At 43.3% G+C, this 15,511-nt stretch overlaps 1 protein-coding gene across 1 annotated transcript; it reads right to left on the bottom strand.

Annotated features, from left to right (window-relative positions):
- Positions 1-268: 268 nt before the first annotated feature.
- On the bottom strand, positions 269-15,157 carry LOC149738646 (uncharacterized). The gene is made up of 11 exons (XM_089874720.1): positions 14,451-15,157; positions 13,639-13,887; positions 12,202-12,351; positions 11,110-11,215; positions 9,868-9,896; positions 9,453-9,590; positions 8,139-8,257; positions 5,762-5,859; positions 5,007-5,194; positions 4,691-4,834; positions 269-4,125 (listed from the first exon to the last, which is right to left on the bottom strand). Exons 1-11 carry the CDS (start codon positions 14,532-14,534, stop codon positions 412-414), a joined length of 5,019 nt encoding a protein of 1,672 aa, XP_089730846.1. The 5' UTR covers positions 14,535-15,157; the 3' UTR covers positions 269-411.
- Positions 15,158-15,511: the final 354 nt, after the last annotated feature.

Genomic DNA, 15,511 nt, shown 5'->3' with positions numbered 1-15,511 from the left:
TTAGATCAGATAAGCGGTAATGCAGCTTAATCCAATCGCCGGTATCTAACCAGCACTGCAGTGTCTCAAATGAATCAGAAAGCTAAATCAAGGCGTATTGCTTGATCAGATGGCCGCTAATGGGATATCATGCTTTAGCCAAGTCCTAACTACATAGGCGCCGTTATCTAGTACACCACTGCCCGCAGCGTGCTAAAATACACGACTTTGAAAACAGTAATGAGCTAAGCAAATATGGCAAATTCACCGTGTCGACTTTTGGCCTCTGTACAAGAAAATGAGTCAATTTATTGCGCAAAGAAAACTGTGCACTGCGGTATACAGGTATGCAAGCTGAAAACGGAGGAAAAGTAAAGGTAAAGAAAGGAAAGCGTTCCAACGTTCTAGTGCCAGAAGCTAAATACACAGTTGTTACCGCGTCCTTTTACCGCGCGGCCTTATGATATACGTGTAGTCCTCAGTCTCGTATATATCGCTACCCAGCGTTTTTGGCATCGGTGGGTTCGAATTCTCGGGGGTGAGTCTTTGAGTTTTTGCTGACGGATGTTTCAGTTGCTTGTCCGGGCTTTTCGTCGCGCCGCGGTCTGGTACGTTACTTCTCCCTGAGGACTGCTGGCTACCGGAATACTTCTTCGGCTTTTGGATACCGGAAATCTGCACGCCGGAATAAAATTTCCGCGTCGGTGTATTTGATCGCGGGTGAACGTCTTCGCCTTTGCGTCTCAAGTTCGAATCCGCAGCTTGTTTTGCTGTTTTTGAAGCTGTACCATTTTCGGAAGTTTGCCTGGTCGTAACTTTGCCGGGACTTCTTTTGTCAATAACACGAGGCGGTCTTGACGGTGTCTTTAATGGAGACATTGGTCTTGTTTGTCCGTTTTGAGGCAACAGGTTAGATTCTCTCTCTCTCCTCGAGACTCCTTTATCCAAAGTAACTTGCGCTCCCGCCACAAACCTTTTATTCAGCCCAGAAGTTTGTTTTTGAGCCTTTTTATCTGGCGAACTTTGCCTCAAATACGAACATTTTTTATCTGGCGAAACTCTACCAGTATTGATGGTCTTCTTTTCCGGCGAAATACGACCTGTAGTCACATTCTTATCAGGCGACGTCCTTCCTATATACCTTTTATCGGGAGATATTCGACCAATACCGCTTGGTTTAACTTTTCGTTGATTCTCCATTTTAGTTGGTGACGTAGAAGGCCGTTTAATTTCAGCAACCATAGATCGTGACGTCATCAATGCTGGGCGTCGATGCGCGTCCTTGGTGGTTTTATTATTCGGAAGCTGCGTCAATTTTGCTCCTGATAAAGAGGCGGATGATGAATGATCATCTGGATAAGGAACACAAGGTGCGATCCTCGCATCCGATCTTCCGTCTTCGTCTTCCGATATCCTCCCTACAAGCGGGGATCCGGTGAAGTGGTGAGTATCACTGAACGCGGGAGACTCTGATCCCGATCCCTGGATCTCCTCGTAGCATCCGGAATCCGTGGAGGGAGGAGGGGCAAAGTAAGAGTTCGAAGGACTCGCGCTGGTGCTTCTTCGAAGCTGACTAAAATCCTGTTGGTTCGGGGTTGCTCTATCACTCGGTCCAAAAGCATGCCTCTGTGATTTTGATCCCAGCTCTTCATTTTCGCTTCCAGTATCCCAATCTTCCTTCCAGAACTTTCCTCCGGGAAGGGACGTAGAGCGTCCCAGCCACGCGCGCTCTACTATCTCTATCCTCTCTTCCCTGGCTTGCGAGCGCTTGGGTGGCTGTGTAACGGTAGTGGGTATAGTTATACCATCACTACTGTCCTCGTATTTGCTGTGGGCTTCGAGGCCAGTATCGCTGAAGTATCTACGGTAGTAACTGGGTAGAATTGACCTTGGTTTACGTAAAAATCCTCCTTTATAATAGTTAGGCTCCTCCGACGACGCTACCTTTGTGTCTTGCTGGTTTATTTCTGCATCATCTTTGCCAGATTTCGGTTTGTCATCACCGCAGTATAAGTTGTAATAGTGATCTAAAATTGCTCGTTGTCGGCGAGGCCTTTCAAGTAGTTTGGTATCGTCTTCTGTCCGCGCCCGTTCCAGGCTGTTTAAGATGTCTTCCTCTGATCTGGAGATTTTAAGCAACCGATCCTGCTTTCTTGAGGGCGGTATTGGGGGTACAGCCGCGTCAGGACTAGCTCTGTAGTCTCGCCTTTTCAATCCAGGACTGGGAGTTCTGTTTGTGAATGAACGGGTTGGAGTAGACCTCGCTGTTAGGCCTTGGGAATCGGTGAAGAAGTGGCCGCAAACCGCACACAGAAAGTCTTCCGTTTGGTTGCAAGAGACATATGTCGCTGGCGGGGCGTCGGTTTGGCAACAGTTGTATCTCTGTGACGGGAGAGGATTAGTCTGGCTTGAATTTGAAATGTTTACCGGCGACGGGTTAGTTTGGCAAGAGTTTGAAATCAGCGGCCTGGGTTCGGTTTGACACGAACTTGAACTTAGTAAAGGGAGCGCGACGGTCGGTTCCTCAACTGTCTCCGGCTCTGTTTGCGAGCACGCATCCCTTTTGTTTACAGTGGTTTCAGTTTCAGCTTCCCTCGTTGCCTTCCTTTGCGCGAACTCAACCTTGTCAGTCTGACATCCTTCCTCGCGTTTCTGCTTGGCTGCCACTTTCTCGAACGGAAATTTCGGGATTGGTCGGTCCGGTATGTAACCGGTGGATATTCTTCTCCTCGAAGAAACGCTTGGTTTTATCTGTGGCCTGGATGGGTCTTCTGTGCTTGGAACCCAGTCTGTCCCTTCCCAGTTGTCCCCCTTTAGGCCTCGCAGCTGCTGCATGCTTACAGAGGAATCATGCGAGCGACTGCTTCTTCTGCTCTCAGATTTCTTTACCGAAGTTTTTTCGGAAGACTCGCACGATTCGCTGATGTCCGACATGCTTTCACCAACACCATTCAAACCTTCAACTACAGGCGATACACCTCCACTGCTGATAGAACTTCTATGCGACTTGCTGGACCGACGCTGCCGGTTTACCGTTGACGTCTGTTCGCTGTTGTTGCTGCTTACTTCGCTGTTGTTGCTGCTTACTTGAGTTTTTCCGAACGAAGATATTTTATCGCCCATAGTCGGCGATATGATGGTCTTACTTGTTATTACCGGCATTTCGGTAAACGATTGACTGGTTTTGCGTTCTGCGCGACGAGACGATGAGATGTCCTTGGACTCAGAGTGGCTGCTGGTGATCTCCGAAACTGGAGAGCTGATATCGGTGCTGTTGCTTGAATATTCGTCCTGGGATTCCCATGGCCGTCGCTTTAGAACCTGGTATTTCAATGACCCGGGGAGTTTGCTGCGGAATTCTGCGTCTTTTGAAGTGGCGTCGCTAAGGGTTTGTCCGTTATGTTTTAGCTTGTCGATACCGCTGGAACCGTTCATGTCTGGCCAGCCGTTTCTTCTGTCTTCGGGTGAAGCGTCTGGGAAACTGACTTTGCGTGTTGTTGGAGAAGTGGCGTGCTTTGAAAATCCTGTATCTGAATTCCCCTCAAAACCGAACTTCTCGTTAGACTTATTCACTTTCGCGTCTCCTTTCGCTGTTTCCCAAGTCTGCACCTCCGGTTCGCGCATGCGCACCCCGCCGCCCGCCAACCCTTCCCCGCTGGTCGTCGAACGCGATACCTTCGACCCTTCAAAATTATATTCTTCCGAAGACGACGAAACTTGCTTCTGAACTTGTGGTCCGTCAAAGTTGGAAGACTTCCCATTCCAACTTGAGAACTTGGGCAAATCATTCTCTGACTGCTCATCCCCGTGAAACTCGTCATATTCCCCAAAAGAACCTCCAGGTCTATGGTAAACATCCATCGACTTATTTGTCTCCGACTTATCGAAGTTTATGTCTGATTCAATATGCGGGAACTTCCTCTGCGTCTTCCCGGATGGAGGAGAGGCGGAGGACTTCCGGGAGAACCCAATCGGTGATGACCTCGTCAGAGGAGTAAACTTTGATCCCGATTTTCCGAAAGAAGAGTTGGAGCTTGCGGCACTGGATGCAGATCCCTGACGACTGAGAGGCCACTGTAGGATGTCTCGTTCGGAGGACTCGAATCCGGGTGAGGAGCAGTGGAAGTCGGAACCAAATCTAGATGTCTGTGGAGAAAGAAGTCATCATAACAACATCATCCGGAAAATTCTGTTTGCGATTCAGACGCAAAAAAATCAGCTACGAAACTAAGATATAGTAGGGTGGAGGGAGAAGGGACACCTTTTCATTCTACTATCTCGTCTTATTTGGTAATAAACGAGGAACATTTAAAGAATTATTAAATTGTATCGTCACGACTCCCATAGACCGTTTTTAATTGATATTATGTGCTAAAGGTGTCCCATCTTCCCCCATCCTACTACATATTTATATAAGGTTGAGGCAGCAAGATGGGCCACATTTTCATTCTTTTTTTTGTCTCATATACACAGAATTCTATAATCGTATTCTAACCACTCTAAAAGAGTGTTGTTAAACATTAAAAACACGATTAGGAAGCACTGGATAAAATGTGCTATTGTTATCCATCATACCCAAACTACTATATCATCCTTTCAGCGCGGATACATTTGGGCAAAATTCTGAAAGCGTACAATACCACACGAGCCGGCACTTGTGGCTTACTTTGTATTAGAAATGTCAAGTTACCACAAATACCGGGTTTCATACCTGGTTATCGGAGTGCATACCACTGTTAGACATGATATGACTGAGTACATCTTTTACTGAGTCTATTGCGCCTTCTCCAGTGCCCGATATTTTGCAGTTGAGGTTTTCAGATTTCTTGTTGTAGCGAGCGACACCAATAAGGGTCTGAAATTAAATTGGAAATTTGGTTATATACCTCTGCCTTAGGTGCAAAATTTAATTATGAAATTGGTCAAATTAGACGGGATTTCCAGCTCCTTGTGCGCGTGACATGTTTTAAGCACCACAGACCAGAATAAAACAGAACGTTTTTTGTGACAGGTATGAACTATTGCACCTGTTTCCGCATTTCTTGGCGCAATTTCTGCTCCCACTCATTTAGTTTTTCCTCTCGCTCTCTCATTTCTTTCTCCTTTACTCCGAGTTCTTTCTCTTTCTCTTGAAGCTCCTTCCTCTTCTCTTCGATGTCACTCTTCCACTCTTCCTTGCTTCCGAGGAAATGATTGGTAGTGGCCCCCAAGTCATCTAAAAAACGAACGAGTTAGTTAAAGTGCTAAACTATAGTAAAGAGAGACAAAACCGAAGACACAACTCCAATAAGCGGAAGCCCCATTTAAGAAAAGGTGGCACATTTGAAGAAAAATCTAAAAGACGAAGTGAAAAGAGCAAAAGTAAAAAATAGCCAAAAAAAGAGAAGCCCGCTTGGCAAAATGCGGAAATTCCCGTGACAAGATTTCAGAAGTTGGGTTTCGAAACGGTTTCATAACAACAACGTCACCAAGTAATATTAAGCGGCCACCCAATAAGACTTGTATATAGTTGTGCTTCATAGAATCGGTTGTACAGTCACAACAACGGCCAAACATAGCAACGATAAAATCAAACCGACTCTGTGTGTTTTGAAAACACAGAAAGCGGAGCAGAACAGCTTTAATTCGAAATTCGAAATACCGTGTACCGTTTATTAATTCATGGTGCTCGGTTCGTCACCATGTCGCAATGGGTCACGAGTTTTCTTTCATTGGTACCTTATTGGGACCAGGCGTGACATTGATCCAGGCGAAGTAAACAGTCCGTCTAAATTTAACTCACCGTCACTCATCATTGAGTTTAGCTCGCCGATAATATCGTAGAAAGATGGACGCTCGCTCACTGTCGAGCTCCAGCACCTGCGCATGAGGCTAGAGAACCTGAAACGTAGAACGCCAAGTTAAATGTTGATTTCGAGAAAAAAAAGTCATGAATCATTTTTGAAATGTTTTTTTTAGAACTAACATTTCTGGAATGCGACTAAAAGCTATACTTGGATGCTTGTCTTGTAAAAGCACGTTTAGTTCTTATTCAAGTAAAGGGGGCGTTTTGATTTTAGTCAAACATCGCAGTTTTCAACAGTTTCGCGAAAAAATGTCATAAATCATTTTCAAAACGTTTTTTATTTTGAACTAACATTTCTGGAATGCGACTAAAAGTTATACTTGGATGCTTGTCTTGTAAAAGCCCGTTTAGTTTTTATTCAAGTAAAGAAGGCGTTTTGATTTTATTCCAAGATTGCAGTTTGCAACTGAAGCCTGTTCAAACACGATTTGAGCAAATACTTGCTTTACAGTTTATTTTTGTACAAAAAATACGTTTATTTAAGTACAATGTCGATATTTTCCCATTGCACTGCAAAGAAACGAATTAACTTTGTACGTCTTCCCGGATACAAAAATGTATCTTGTTAACCACATCTTGGGTACAACGACCTGCAAATTTCAGGTCTGTAACAGCCAATTGTGTTCATGCCAAGTGAAAATGTAGCTATTACTCCAATTCCGATCTCGCGTGAACAAAATACCAGGACTCGAATTGTGGCCACCGATGTGAAGATTATATTAATCTGATGCCAGATGGTGCATTGCGGGTTCAAAACAACTTGCAACTTTCCGTGGTATAAACCAATAACACACTGAACGAAAATGACTAATTAACGCAGTTCGGACTTTATTTAAATTGTCGTTTTGTGGCATGAACAATTTTAGGAATGCTTTGTGGCATGGACGCTTTTGTGAATACAGTTGCAAAGATACACAGCCTATATAACAATCGTAATCACTCTGTTATATTTGGCAGTCGGAAATACCGGGCTTACCGTGTTGGCAAGGGACAATTCAAAGTATACAGAACCGTGCAATTTAGGTATTTTGGCGACGGTTACATGCTTTTTACAGTCTCGTTCAAAGCCGCGTACTTTGCCGTTAGTTAGACGTTCTGTTTCCGCTGCTTGTGACGTCACAGTAATGAATCACAGGCGCTTGGCCGACGCGGTGAGACAGCCTGTCAGTTGGTATCTCATGTTTGTGTATCGCTAATTTCATGCCCCATTTCCAATGGGAAATTGTCGTGTGGTTCGGAAGAGCACATTTTAAACTGACTCAATTTCTCGTCTACTTATCGGGGTCAAGAGCACGGGATATTGAAAGGCCTAAACGACACAAACGTTTGTTAGGAGGAAAGCATGACTAAGTAACTGCTGCAATGCTAGCAAATGCATCGGAATGCGAGCCCGCAACTGTCAATTAGTGCTTCGAAAATTAATCTATGCTTGTTTTCCTAACCGCGCTCACGCTGCGCCAAAATTAGATTTTGTTCAACGAGGCTTAAGAAATTTTCCGATTATTTTATGTTTTCGAGTTTTTCTGGAATCCCTGAATGGAAAATTTCTATAACTTGAGGCAAGACGAATGGCAAACCAACCGTAACACGGGCTTGTCTGGCCGCAGCGGTGTTGGGTGTTGGGGAAACAAATGCGATGCGACGGATAAAACAAGCTCGCTGGCCTGTAAGTGAACTAATGATCACAAGGTTACTCGGAACTCGTTTAAAACAGCATTTAGCGGGGCGGGAACTTCATTAGTGGGTTTATATTTAAATATGGCCTCGGACAACCTGGGTGGCCTCGGACCGAGGAATTTTCGATTATAAGCCGTTATTATCGGCTAAGATTTAAAACGCGCTCAAATTACGCCGCTGCAATTTTCGATCCGCATTAAAGCGAGATCAACGTTGATGATTTGAATATGCGCCGTATACATTTACGAAATATTAAATTGCGCATGATGAATCTGGAAAAGCGGAAAATTGTCGTCTAGAAAATGCGCGGAATTTGTATTTTGAAATCGAACGCTTGCTAGCTTGCTGCATCTACATAGACAAAATTGGCATTCGAACAATTGATAGACATCACTATCAGCAAATTCGGTGCGTCGGAGCTGCCTATACCCAGGAGAATTGACAGCAAACTCGAAGTACGTGCCGTTGATGCGAAGTTTATGATTTGATTCACTTTCCCTTGGCAGCGCGTGGTTTTCGAATATCTTGTTAGCCTACCCGATGATAATCATCAAACATATACCCGTGTGTCGTTTATACCCCACACCCTGTCTAAATAAACAGCGCAGCGTGAGTTATATTACAACAGACCACTAACCTGCCAGGGCAGCATTCTGGGATCGTTGGACGCTCCCCGTTCTCTACAACCACCCAGGCCACTTGGAAACCTTGCAGACCCTTGAACGGCACCTCGCGTGTTAGCATCTCCCATAGGACCTGCATGGACAATATTCATGTTATAACCGTCCACACTTACCTGAGCGATATTACAGCAGCGCTTTTTAAATTGCATCGGGTAATTTGGTTATAGACTAGCATGTTGCGATCAGTTAGAAATGCCGCGATTAGATATATTGCTGCGTTCGTTGCCCCGCAAGGCACTGAGGATGGTTAACCACAAGCTCCAAATAATCGAATTCCCCCCGACACCGACGTCAGCATCAATGCATATTTAGTCATCTGTATCCATAATCAAGTACGTGCGTCGACGAGATGCCTCTTACATTCTGGCACGCGTTTTAATCCGTTTAAGACGTAAACGAACAGGTTTTGTGGTAGATATATCTTAAGGTAAGAGCCCCCCCCTCAATGAGCCACTTGCAACAACTAAGCTACGCTGAAAAAAATTGGCCCCGCTGCGAATTATCTCTCTCGCTGGAACAAGACACCTGATTAATCTGTCACGTTTACTGCGACCTTGCGGCGAGTTTAGACATACAAGGCAGAATATTTTTAGCGTCTAGACGTGTTCTTGGTGTCGATTTTCCATGCCATACCTTGACGCAGAGAAGATAGGGTATTTTACACGGCGAGGAGACGGAATGTGGTGATAATGTAAACAAGCAACTAATAACGCTAGTGTTCGCACATGATCCGGAAACTATTTGCAAATCCCAACTTTTGCTTTTAGTAAGCGTCTCTAAACCAACACCACCCCAGCATTCCGTAAAGCCACTTTTAGTGAAGTGATGGTAGGAAAATATGCAGAGCGAAAGTAGCTTTCGTGGCCAATTTCACAACAAATCTTAATAAAACTTCGAAACTCTAAGACAAGAAATTGAAAATATGCATTCTGAAACAATTGCATATATACGTTCACTTATACTTGGTAAAAGCTTTCAAAGTTTCGGTTTAAAGAATAATGCACTATCTGCATAGTACTGTGGGGGAAGATGGGACACCTTTAGCGCATAATATCTAAATATCCTGATCATGTTTTAAACAACTACCAACGATCTATGGGAGTTGTGAGAATACGGGTTTACAATTCTTTGAATTTTCTTTGCTTTCTACCAAATGGGGCGAGAAAACAGGATGAAAAGGTGTCTCATCTTCCCCACCATACTATATACCAATGTAACGTTTGAAAGAGAGTTTATGTCAAATCAGCATTAACTGCAAAACAACGTACCACGCCGAAGGAATACACATCACACAGCTCTGAGGTGGGCAAGCCTTGTATAAGCTCGGGTGCCATCCAAGGATAAGTTCCCGTTATCGTCATCACAATCGTCTCGCCGAAGAAGCGACTTGCACCGAAATCGCAGATCTGCAGATGATTGCGTCAGAACTGGACAACTATGTGATGCTGTGATACAGCTTAACAGTATTTAGCAATTTTTAGCAGCGGCAATGACGTGCGAACGCCACCAAATCGATTCTCGATTCGTGGGGGTCGCCACTGACTTGGCGGCTATCAGCATCTTAAGTTGCGCTTGGTAAACAAGCCGGCAACGCACGAGATTGAGGTTTGGGCCAATTTTAGAGAACAGTTTCGTGCGAATACTGCGGAAAAGTGGCGACGACAGCCAACAAACAAAATTTACCTTGAGCGTGAAGTCGCTGCAAATCACAACTGCAAAACAAGAAAATATGATGTTAGTTTGTGCAGCATTTTGCTAAGAACCACAGACACACACAAAACTGTTGTAACAAAACAAGATCTGTTGTATTTGAATACACGATGATTTGCAATCCAGATTTGCACTTAAGGTGATTATTGAGAGAACTGTTATCTGGTTTACCAAAAAAAGAGGTATATAGTAGAGTGGGGAAGATGGGACACCCTTTCATTCTATTTTCTCGTGCCATTTAGTAATAAAAAGAGCATTAAAATAAATATAAAACCGTATCCTTACAACTCCCATAGGCCGTTGTTATTTTTTTATAACACGATCAGGGTATTTGGATATCCTGTGCTAAAGGTGTCCAGTCTCCCCCCACCCTACTATATATAATACGGTTGCTAAACGAGCTGTCATTTAGGCTGACTGGTGATGCTATTATATTATATACTGATCGTTTATCTTGTTGTTCGAACGCATTACCAACATTGTGCAATACAAATTAAGTTGGTGGTCGAACATAGCATATATTGTGGATTAAAATAGACTGTTCCGGATTCGTGAGGCCGCCTGCTGCCAACGCCTTGTCAGCGTAATGTTTAAAAGGTCACGATGGGTCAAAGTCAACATTTAACTGCGTCATTCGATCAGTTGTTTGTATGTAATCTCAATACTTCTTCTGTTCGTTAGCTTTGGCCAATTAACCACTTCAGCACTATGCTTTTCTCACGGCCAATTTAGCGCGTGTTATTCTTAAACACACCGCAAAAGTTTTTCCCAGTATTATGGAGCAGATGTCCCATGAACGATTACAACGTAATATGTCTAGGCTTTTCGTATAACCCGAGCGAGAAGTGAAGTACCGGAACTTATTTCGCCCTGGTAAACACATCTTCACATCAAAGCGTTCGAGTCTCAAGAAACCGCAGCCTACTCAATAAGAATCTCTCGCGACGAGCAGCTAAATATACCAGCAAACTAATTAGACGATGCCGAACAGTATTCGTCTGTCCGACCACGACCACAAGGCTGTGTTATTTGGACCTGCTTTCGCCATACAGGCGCACGCGTATGTATGAAGAGAGAGTGGATAAAGCTAGCTGTAATTAAATTACGAAGATCAATTGTTTCCGGAATAGAACTTCCGTGCTTTTAAAGAAAACATGAACTCTGGGGTTAATCAATGCAGTTTTGTTGACACACACTACAGCCTTTGTCACTTACCGTTTTTCGATTTAAGGTCCCTGTGTATAACTGCCACCGGTGCTTCTTCGTGTAGATAGTTCATACCAAGTCCTATGTCCCTCGACCAAGACAAGAGCTGAGAAAACTGAAAATACAAACATTCTTTAGTTGTTGGGAGTTTGACCCAAAATGCGTGTTTTGTTCACACTTGTACAGAAATACAAAGGATTCCTGTTCGTCCAGTGCGTAACTTGTGGTCAGCAACCGGCGTGCCATTCTAGGATTAACATTCCACGCAAGTCGGTTGCAGTCTGGCGAAAATGACTGTATTGTTCCGACAAATGCGGACTATATTTCGCTTTGACAAGGTAGGCTGTGTCAAGCTCCAGAACCGAAAGCCAGGACCAGTTACGTGAAAGCGCGTCTTGAGTAAGTGACCTATAAAACCCCGTCAGACAGTGCAGTTGTTTGTTGTTGCTTACTGTTGACATGACCCCCAGACTATATCTTAGATGTGTGACTAATAGGCTGCTGTAGTATGTTGTGCGTATGATGCATTGTGTTTGTTACTGGCTATACCGGAACGAACTCTGACAGTCGGACGTGCTGTGTGGGCTTACAGACACGGGTGTTTGCTTAATTCTCATCGCCGTCCGCTTTTAAGTGACTTTCGGGTATTTGCTAATTGCTAATGCAAGTGGTTCGGACTTGACGGTTGAGCTGTAGCGGTCAATGTCTGTTTTGCTTGAAATTTTTACTTTTTTCGTCGGCAGTTATTTGTCAACGTCAGAATTCCAAGCATGGATACGATAAGGCTCTCTAGCACGCAGCGCAGAGCTTTTTACAGCCGCCCACGCCACAATATTTAGCAAGGAAACTCTTAGGTTTCACCTTTTTGGGTCGCCGACTATGAAAATTGAGCGCTTTCGCCACATGAATTTCAAATAAAGTGAGGTGGATATTCTGTACCGTGTCGATACCTTTAGAAACCTCTTTGTTTGCATTTTAACTTTACTAAAATACACTTTGATTTTTACAGAAACGAAACTCCAGTTTAATTAAAATAAAATCCCGTTTTAAACCAAACACCCCCCTTAGTGTAATTAAAAATGTAGAAACCTGTTGACCTACCTCTAATTTCTCGCTCTCCTTGGTAGCGAGGAAATCGAAGAGACTCCCATAAGGGGCGTATTCGGTGACAATACAGAAGTTAGGCGCGTCAACACAAGCTCCGTAGAACTGGATGACGTTCCGGTGACTCAGGACGCTCAGCACATGGGCCTGCGTTCAGGAATGTAGGTTAAAATAGAAAGACATTTAAATAGTAACAAATTATACGAAGATTGATGATTGCTAGTGGCGAAATGTATATACGACTCATTGCCACGTCGTTAAGTTGGAATGGATTAGACATTTGTAATAAATTATCATAAGACTAGTGATGATTGTTGTTTGCGAAAAATATCTACTAAAGTCGTATATAACACGAATTTTCCGTTCAGTTTTATTACCAACGTGACAGTTGACATCTTTTATATACTAATGTGGGGGAAGATGGGACACTTTTTGCCAATAATATTCAAATATTTAAACAATTAACAACGGTTTATGGGAGTCGAGAGGATACGGTTTTATAATATTTTAAAAATTCTTTGTTTACTATTAAAGGGACGAAAAAATAGAATTACAAGGCGCCTCATCCTCCCCCAGCCTACTATATTCACGATACGATGTTCATCTGAAATGTTTCAGTTTAAAATATATATTTGGTAGTTACGCCATTGGTTGGAGCTTTGTTTTCTATGTGCTTAGCAGCACCTGGTGTGTTCTGTATCATGCGCTTGATGAATACAGCTGTTTTCTAAGCACTTTACAAGTCTTAGGTTGCAATCGTGGGTCGTTGTTTCAGCTGTTATGTAACAGCGAATATGTTTGTAACACGTTATGCCCCTGCAAAAATATGTCGGTCTATTTTACCTTCAATGCGTGAACAAGCTACAATGTGTGCAATGCGGGGCATTCTGCGATATTAAAAAATACATCCGCGCACCTGGCACACGCTATAGGGGCGTTATCTATTCTGTCAAATTACAACTTATGTTTGAAAACGCTTTATGGAGCATTGTCGTGGCCGGGAAGCTTGCCACACTCGGATTCGCATGGCGACCTGCTTGAAGTCGAGCCTCACTGACGAGTTGAAGCCAAGCATGGTATTGTTGTCACAATATCAGGGCAGGAAACTAGGTTTCGGGACAGCGATTTCCCCGCACCCTTGAAGTTGCGTATTAGAACTTGCCCGATTGCTGAAAGTGATTACAAGCGCTGGCACGGAGTCAAAATGTTGTCCTTTTGGTACCGCTTTTGTTTTCGTACAGGTGCGCAATTAGATTTTTGTTTAGACCAATTGGAAAATTACTTTATCGAAGAGTTTGGGAAGTGCTACCACGAAAAATGCGCTTTTTATTAACTACTACTAGGTTGATTCAGCCATCAACAGGTCATGTAACTAGACAGCAACTGGGAATTGAAACTTAACAGTATCGCTTAAGTTGAAGCACACGTCGTCACCTCTTTCTCCATTTGGTTTAGCTTTTTAACAGCCACCTCCTGTTTGCCCTGCGTAACCCATATAGCTCGATAGACGCTGCCAAATGTCCCTTCACCACAACATTCGTGGAATTGCAGATCTTCATATCGAACTCGGACGAAGGAATTTGGGACTTGGTATTTTTCGTCCAAGTCTTTTTCGTCTCCCTCTATTTCCGAAGCCACACATCCGTTTTTATGAAAGTCTGTACCGTTTCCGACTGGTGCCGCCTGTTGTGTAAGCGCATTGTATAAGCTACAATTTAAACAAATATTATGACCATACGTAACAATACAGTGTAACTTGATGCTATAACTAATTTGCGAGGCAAATGTGAACTCTTACTGTCACCTGTTTAATCAAAACCAATCTACAAGCGTGACACAGAAATGTCTAGAAAACCAGACATGACTGAAACCAACTAACTTAATTCCATTGGGAAACAGACTCAGTTTACAGTTCGAGGTCGTAGCGGGAATTGGATTTGTTGTTTTTTATAGATTGGTTAAAACGAAATTTCCTGTGACTTGAATGCAGCCGAGTCGTAAACACTTAAGTTTTCAGTAAAGCGCCGGAAGCATGGTTATAAGTAATATATAACACGGCAGAAGCACGTGTTATATAAGTGTACTATCGGATTTAACACCTGCGAAAACTTATGGTTTATTCAAACAATTGTTGTCTATATTTATCACAGAGCATTGTGATTTCAGACAGTACATTCTGCTGATCCGGAAATTTTTTTACTTAATAAATTCAAGTGTATTTATAGGCACAGGCTATGTAAACGTACTTGTATAGCTGCCTTTGTTGGGACGATTATTTCAGCAGTATCGTAAGGATAAGTTGCTTGGTCACAAAACTCTTGGCTATCCATGTTCGTATAATGATTGACGTTTTCAGATTTATTCAAAATTCATTTCTGCGAAATGAATACCTAGAAGCTGCAGTGATAATATGACGCTGCTGTATGTACGCTACAGTGGTTCCTAAAATTGACCTGCCAAGTTGAATACAACAATTACAAACACATTAAAACTCCATGGCAATATAGCTGATGCATCATACAACATAAGACCGACACAGCTGTTGCCCGTCAAAACAGATCACAACGGTTTTGCTTCATGAATTCATATCACCGTCCACAGTCGTGTCTGCACTGCATTCTAAGCGAAGTCATGCTGTCTGCCTGTACATAACTACGTGTGCAAACCATTGCTGTAAACCTGAAGCAATTTGCAGTCGGGTAAAAATATTAAAACCACAGTAAAACTGGATTGATATCAAAATTGCCACTTACATGTCGCCTACTGCCTGCGCAAACAACTTCTCGAGTGCTGACTGTCTCGCACGCGCAGCGTTATAGCTCAGCCAAGGTTAGAATGTGCTGGAGCCTTCTCTCTGTATCCACTCTCGGGCAAATCGGTCGGAGCGAAATACCAGACGTGTAGTTGCCTTGGGGACGACGTTGACGTCACAGCGTACGCTGTAGTTAGACCACGACGCAAAATGACGCGCAGGCTACGGTATTACGATTGCGGCCAATCATCTTTGCCACAAATCGCATTCGAAACGAGATCTCAGAATATTGTGATTTCGTGGGAGAAAAGCGTCATAGTGAAACCAGAATCTCCATTTAAGGCGAACGTGACAACCAGACAACTTGAGTGAGTGGTATCCGTAATGATTAGGAGAAAATTAAATTTTAACCACACTTATTGGCAAGTGTCGCGTCAGTTTAACGTTACTTAGATAAATGTGAATAAATTATCACTAATAAAGTTACGTACGTGGTAACTCCTAAGAGGTGTATAAAACAGAGCATCCGTGTTATAACGGCCGTCGATGACCTAC

The sequence above is a fragment of the Ciona robusta genome, chromosome 3 (genome assembly GCF_009617815.1).
Source record: "Ciona robusta chromosome 3, ASM961781v2".
NCBI classification, from domain to species: domain Eukaryota; kingdom Metazoa; phylum Chordata; class Ascidiacea; order Phlebobranchia; family Cionidae; genus Ciona; species Ciona robusta.
Note: the sequence above shows the minus strand (reverse complement) of the source record. Positions and strands in the feature narration are given on the sequence as shown.

Excerpts from the sequence above, each read along its gene's own strand:
- LOC149738646 (XM_089874720.1), bottom strand. The coding sequence starts at position 14,534 with ATGGATAGCCAAGAGTTTTGTGACCAAGCAACTTATCCTTACGATACT. Across the intron at positions 11,216-12,201 it reads AGGAGAGCGAGAAATTAGAG|TTTTCTCAGCTCTTGTCTTG; the intron begins GTAGGTCAACAG and ends TTGTATTTTCAG. Across the intron at positions 9,897-11,109 it reads GGACCTTAAATCGAAAAACG|TTGTGATTTGCAGCGACTTC; the intron begins GTAAGTGACAAA and ends CTTGTTTTGCAG.